The sequence below is a fragment of the Balearica regulorum genome, chromosome Z (assembly GCF_011004875.1).
Source record: "Balearica regulorum gibbericeps isolate bBalReg1 chromosome Z, bBalReg1.pri, whole genome shotgun sequence".
Classification (NCBI taxonomy): domain Eukaryota; kingdom Metazoa; phylum Chordata; class Aves; order Gruiformes; family Gruidae; genus Balearica; species Balearica regulorum.
In genome coordinates this window covers 49,254,691-49,261,476 of record NC_046220.1, presented here as the reverse complement: position 1 = coordinate 49,261,476, position 6,786 = coordinate 49,254,691, and the positions used below count along the sequence as shown (strand labels likewise).

At 36.4% G+C, this 6,786-nt stretch overlaps 1 protein-coding gene across 2 annotated transcripts in view; it reads right to left on the bottom strand.

Annotated features, from left to right (window-relative positions):
* Positions 1 to 2,716: 2,716 nt before the first annotated feature.
* The window catches only part of MLLT3 (MLLT3 super elongation complex subunit), a 155,019-nt gene continuing 150,949 nt past the window's right edge, over positions 2,717 to 6,786 (bottom strand). For both annotated transcript variants that reach the window (XM_075739244.1, XM_075739245.1), the window contains one exon: positions 2,717 to 6,241. In XM_075739244.1, the coding sequence (XP_075595359.1) occupies positions 6,110 to 6,241 (132 nt within the window). In that variant the 3' untranslated portion in view covers positions 2,717 to 6,109. The remainder of the gene's footprint in view (positions 6,242 to 6,786) is intronic.

The following is a 6,786-nucleotide window of genomic DNA, read 5'->3' as shown; positions in this document are numbered from 1 at the left end:
AGCAGACACTCATAACAATTAATTTTTTACATAGGTGGTGTGCAGGTGTCCAGGGGAGTGTAGGCAAGAGAGAATCTAAAACTAATTGAGCACCTTAATCACTTACTTCACTTGCTACACAGGCTGAAGTAGTCTTTTTCACACATTTCTATATAATAAAAGTAACACTGCTAGGCCGCCCTGCTTGCAGTGGTCCAACAGACCATCAAGTGCTCCATCAAGCCACATTCTACTCTTAGATGTGTACACTTTCACAGAACTTCATCTTAATTCATCCTCTTATTATACACTGTGCTAACAAAAAGCCACACTAATGAAAGCAGTATTAACTTCTTCCAACACGTAAGAATTTTTGAGGGAAAATATTTCAGAGGCTTATATTTGTTGGACAGAAGTAGAAAATAAAAATAACAATAAAAAAAGAAGTCACTATCACGTTCCACTTCCATCTTCTCAGGCCCTGCCCAAAGAAAGTAACAACCACATCAGAATAACCACACCCCAAACCTAACCAAGTCCCTAGCAAGCATGAAACTTCTGAGTGAGGATTAATATAGTTGAAAAAAAGAATTCAAATAGTTACATGAATAGGCAGAGTGAAAACTTATCTGCTCATGAAAGCTGAGAGAAAACTGCTTTATCTTGGATAGCCTGGGTGGTGCTGGCTGAGCCTATCCTGAACGTCCCCTCTGCACTGCTCAAAAACTAAGCCCTCCTGCAGCATTTTGCACTGTTTTCTAGGCCACCCACTCAGACGTGGATACACAAACCACATGTGCTAGGAATGTCTGCCCTGCACTGAAAGCAGTATCAGCATTAAGACCTTATTACTTACGCAGCCAGGCTTTTAAAATGACTTGCTTGTTTTATCTTTTCAATACCTTTGATTCCGTAATGGTTTCTGTGTAGTGTCTCTACTGGCCATTACATGCTTAAGGATCTGAAAAAGGAATATAACTGTTGGAAAAAGCCACCATCATCAGAGTGAAAATATTTTTAGTGGATTTTTCCTTCTCTGCTTTTCCTCCCCTCAAGAGAGAGGTTTTATTTCCAGGTCTTACTAAAAAGATGTAAGATCGCTTCACAAACCTACTATTTCCTAAACAGGACCCAGACCTTGAATTCTGTCTCCCTGTGGGCAATGGTAAAAGGTAGTAATTTATTCCTCACTGTGATGAGAAGGGTAAAGTTTACTAACAGAAATTCCAGCTTTATAGGATCAGTTCTCTGAAGAACATAAGAAAATGGATGACCCTTTTCATACAACATTCAGGAAAGGGTTACTTCTAGTCAGAATTATACTGAATGATGATGAAAATACATCTTCTGCTGTATTCACCGACCTATGTTTGACTTTGCTCAAATTTCCAGACTGAAAAAATTAAAAGTAAATGAAGAATGAAAAGTGGAAGATTATCACTTTGCAGTAGGATCAATCTGGCTGAGGTAAAACATGAAATATAAATAAGATGCAATATTCAAACATGTTAAACAGACGTTAGCATCTCAAACCGTAAGACAGCTTAGATTTTTGTACAATGCTGCAACGCATCTCTCTCTCATCAAGGCAGCAACACAACTATTACAGCAGTGAACCAAAGAAGCTGCCACTCTGCAAGCTGTTACCCTATCTTACAGCAGTCAGAACTGCTGACCAGCAAACTGTATTCTCTATGTTAATGTAAGGAACAACATCCAGCTGCTAAGGAATCTCTTCTTTACCTTTTTTTTCTTTCCAGTGTGTTCCCTCACCCCCTCGCGCCCCCCCCCGGTATTGTTCTCACTGTGGTAATACTTCTCTTTCCTGTCTAGTCACATTGGCATTTCTTGATGCTCAAGCAAATGCAAGGCCCTTATGTGATTGTGCTTTGATGTTAATTTATCTACTCACTCCAACACAGAGCCAGCCTTGTAAATGTCATTGGTTTACCTGTGTCAATGTGCTGATTAACTCCCAAGCACAAACAAAAGCACTGCAGATATATGAGGTTTAGTCCCCATCATCTGTTCGTAAGCCTTTTATGCCCAACAGTAAAGTTTCTCGGTACAGTATACAGAATATCTGCTTCATTTTACTGTATACTGCTTAACAATTAAGAAAACTATTGAGTCTCATAAAAACACATGCCTTGCACTTGTTAAACTTTGGAACGCATTTTTCACTGCTTATTTTTGCAGTTCCTGCTAGTTCCAACTATGGCTGAAAGTCTGACAAAATTTTCACCATAAGTCTCAATTTCAGTGCATTCCACTACAGCAAATGGTGCAAATCAATGGACAAATGAGAAAACACAAAAATAACAAGTCCCTCTATAGACTGAAAAAGAGTTTGCTAAAAGACACACTGTTTGCTGTTAAACTGCAAGTGGTAAAAGATGGGATACGATGTGTATGAATAAAGATGGTATGAAGCAAATCAAACATTCTACCATCAGTGGAGTACCTGGAGTAAGATAATGCAGGTAGTAACCGAACAGGGCAGTTTTCTCTTCAGACTGTTTGACAGCTTTCCCATTAATATTGCAAACTAAGTAATGGGGCTTGAAATCAATGGGTCATTCAAGAGACCCCAAAACACTAGTATAGTTTGTAAGAAAACAAGATGATACTTACTAAGTAAGGACCAAGGACCCAAACCAGATTGTGAACATATTTTATTTCACTGTGAGAATGGGAAAGAAGGACAATGGGTCAGGCAAAACCCAAGAACTTATAATTTCCTTTCCACAGATGACAAGAAACTTTAATAGTAGTGGGCTCTCCAAATACACTGTACTGTGTATACTCTGCCTCTGAAATTGAAAGCATAGACTTAACCTAAAAACACCCAATCAATGAAAAGAAGAGAGAAAGAAACGATCAACCATTTCTTACAATCCAAAGGCTGAAGACTGAGTGTGGGCTTTGTTTTACATTGGAAGACTCTCCTCACTTCAGTGTATGCCTCTTCCTCCTTTCTCGCTTTTTCTCTTTAGCATGGGCTAAGACAGCCTTCAAATCTAGATGATACTGAAATTTTTGTAACGTCTCTCAGTGGATTCAAATTTCTAAAAAGATATTAAAACTTGTCTACCCAACTGGACATCCACTTTCTGAGGTGAAAAGTTAGTGGTGAGATGAAACTATCCTTACTATTGGATACAACTACTGTTCAAGTAACACTGACTCACTTATGCTGAAAATAATTTTTTTAGATATTGCAACTTACTGCTAACCTCTGTCTGGTCACCTCAATGAATTAATACAAATTATCAGATATAACTTTGTTTTAAATGGCTTGATGTTAATTAAAACTCCGAAACATTTATTGCTAAAACACTTTAACCCATGCCAAAGATCAATGCTCATATACGTTAAAGACTTGGAAGGGTATAATTATATTTTCTTTACGAGAAATATGAATGTCTGAACTTAAGTGAACAAAGATTTATTTTGTTTCTGCATACAAAATTAGATGAAAATAGCTAATTTATATTTAATTTAGATCAACACTTAGTAACTCTTATTCTATCACAACTTTGTGAAAAAGTCAACACGCACACACACACAACTGCAGTCTATTTTCTTCCCTCTCCCAATTAATTAGAAAATTTAAGACTTTAAGGATAATCCACAATTTGAAATTCAGCACTAACTTGATACTGCAATTGCTGTCATCTCCCTTTTATGCCTATTCTTCTATTTGCTGTTTTCTTCCACTCCTGTTCTCAGTGTATAATAAAGCTTATGTGGTATTTTAAGGGTAAAATTATTCATTTCACCATTTCTAACAAAACAGTGCAACAGCATTACTAAAAGTATCATGGGATTCTTCCCCTCCTGAAACTCAATGAGTTTTTACCACAAAACTTAGTTAGAAAAGTCAAAATGGACAAAATTCCATACGTATCTAGTATAACTAAAATATAGGAAGTTGAACACACACTAGTAGACCAAACGTTTTTAAGGTTGCTTTTAGATTTCCAAACATTTTCATATAAAATAATCAATAAAAATTGAAGTTTATCCCCTTCACATGCACCCCTTCTCCCTCCCCACCATCACCTGCCTTATGTCAAAAGTAACTTTAAAATTAAACTCCCTCCCTCCTGCAATTGCACATTAAGACATAGACTTAACAGAACAACAGAATGCTTCAAGTATGCTTCATGCCAATCATCAATAAGAGTCATAACATTACTGAAAAAGTACACTTATTCTTGGGAAGCCTGAGAAGGACTTCCTGCAGAGTGTGGTCAAACAACACTTTAAATAAGAAAAAAATCTCCCAACCCAATCCGTATCGCGCCCTCTCAAAAAGAGTAAAGTGTAAATTTTTCTTTGGACTTAAAGAAATAGTATTAAGATTTACCATCTGAATAAGAAATAACCCCAATACGAATTTAGTTTTAGAGTGCTGCACAAACTGTGCGTGTGAAACAGTAAGTCATACAGATACTACTGTTTAGCTCTACACTTACAGGCTACATGTGCTATATAAGCATACACATGACATACTGGCCCATCCAGAAACAAGATACATTTTTTAAGGCTGGTAAACCTGAATAAACCTTTGCATCCAGAAGTATTTTTTAAATTCTTTTCTCTTTTCATTGGGGGATTTGAACTTCTAATAGTAAGGTGCTGATTTCATAAAGAAACCATCAGCAATATGAGACCACAGAGCTTTGATGTGGAAAGTGAGTACACATCCTCTCATTTGATCATGCATAAACAAGGATCCTGATTTTAAAGAATGGTGGATAGTATGAAAGAATACTTATTTTTATAGACAAGAAATCCTTCTGGAAACACAAGCAGGTTCTCAAACAGATACCAAAATCTGGAAAGTATCAAAAGTATATACGTATATGTGTGTGTGTGTGTATATATATACACACAGGTGTGTGTGTGTCTATGTGTATAGACACACACACATATATACAATATATCATGTATATTTCAACATGTAACTGTATAGCAACATATTTTTTTTATTTTCAAATAAAGGGTTTTAAGTTAGTAGTTGTAAAAAACCCAACAAAACCAGAAACAAAACCACAAAACAAGCTAAGCAGACCATATACTGTATGAACAAACAAAAATGTTATGCAAATAGTTTTATGGTAAAAGTGAGTCACACACTGGCAGCAGAGGAGTGTTGAAACTCATAGTAATAAATAGCTCCAAATTAAGAATTTTCTACAACGTTTTCTTAGAAGACAGGATCAGTATTTCTTCTTTTACCATGATCCTGCAGAACACCTTCATTCTTACATATATTTAACTTTATAACATTAAAACAGACACAAGAATGTAGACTGAAAAGATGCTGGATTCAGGACAGTATACATAACATTTTTTGTTAAAACTCCTACTGGTTTATTCACTAAGGCTAGACAGGAAGTCATATGATTCTATTTGGTGTATTTTCTACCATGGTCAAGATCAATAAATGGATAGAGCCAAGGACCTGTGGTCCATCCTGCTGTGGTCCAACCTACTGTGGCAGATGGGAAACAAAATATAGGACCACTGTTTGGTCTCCAACTTTGTATCTTGTTTCCTGGAACTGCAGAAGTGGAAACAAAACTGTAGTGTTTTAAGTGACTAGAGAAAGATAGCAAGAAGTGGCATTTTAACATGAATAACGTTGCTAGGCTTTGCAATAGTACTGCATCAAAAGAGCACACGTGGGACTCCACTACTTGCAACATATGGTAGTGTCATTGAATGACTCATTGACTTTAGAATATATGTATGCAATAATAAATAGATCAGTTATGTAATAAGGCAGTGTGTTGAACATGCATTCATCTTGTGGACCGGAATACCACAGAGATAGATACATGATAACATACACATTCATTAAGACCAAGTATTTTTGTTTGTTTTTATGTGTTTGTTTTTCAAGGCTATCCAGGCAAACTCTTCCAGAGCATTTTCTTCTTGAGAAGAGCGGTTCTCTGAGTCTTGTCACTTTTCCTCTCCCTTATCAAGAGATGATGATTGGCTTTAAGAAAAAATAAAGCTGAATAAGGTTGTTTTGGTTTTTTTCCCCCATTTTGGTTGCATCATTCTGAATGTTTAATTTAAAGAACAGTTTTTGATGCAGCCACATGCTGAATCCTCAGGAGGTTCCAGATGTTTCCAAATAACTCTGTAGTTTACGGACTGTGGTTTTGTCTAGTGAGCAAAGATCAAAGTCAAAGGTTGTATTTGTGATATGAAAGTGTCCAGTTTCTTCTATAAGATTTACTATCTGAAAGGAAAGAAAAGATGCAGTTGAAAATTTCAACATTTTTACATGTCCACTGAATGTATTAACATACCACTAAGTATCATATGAAAGGCATAAAACAAGCCCAATTGCCCCAATACTTGCAGGATTAACCATTATTCCTTATCACTCACTTCCTTTCTGACACAAACTATGATCCAGACTACAGTACCTCCAATATTTTTTTAGATCATCACCAACCATAATGCCAGCCTACCCATCTGCTGTTCCAGCAAACATTACCATTGAGAATATATTTTTCAAATGTTAAAAGAAAATCTGCATATTTTCTAAGTCAATGTTTAAAAAAAAAAGACACTTCTGGTGACTATTTATAATCACAGCTTTCATTCAAACAGTAAACAGAAGAGCTGTTAGGAGTTCTTCAGAAGAGTAGGGACTAAAACATCTCTCCTATGAGGAAAGGCTGAGAGAGCTGGGACTGTTCAGCCTGGAGGACAGATAGCTCAGGGCAGATCTTATCAATGTGCACAAATACCTGGAGGGAGGGTGTAGAGAAGACGGAG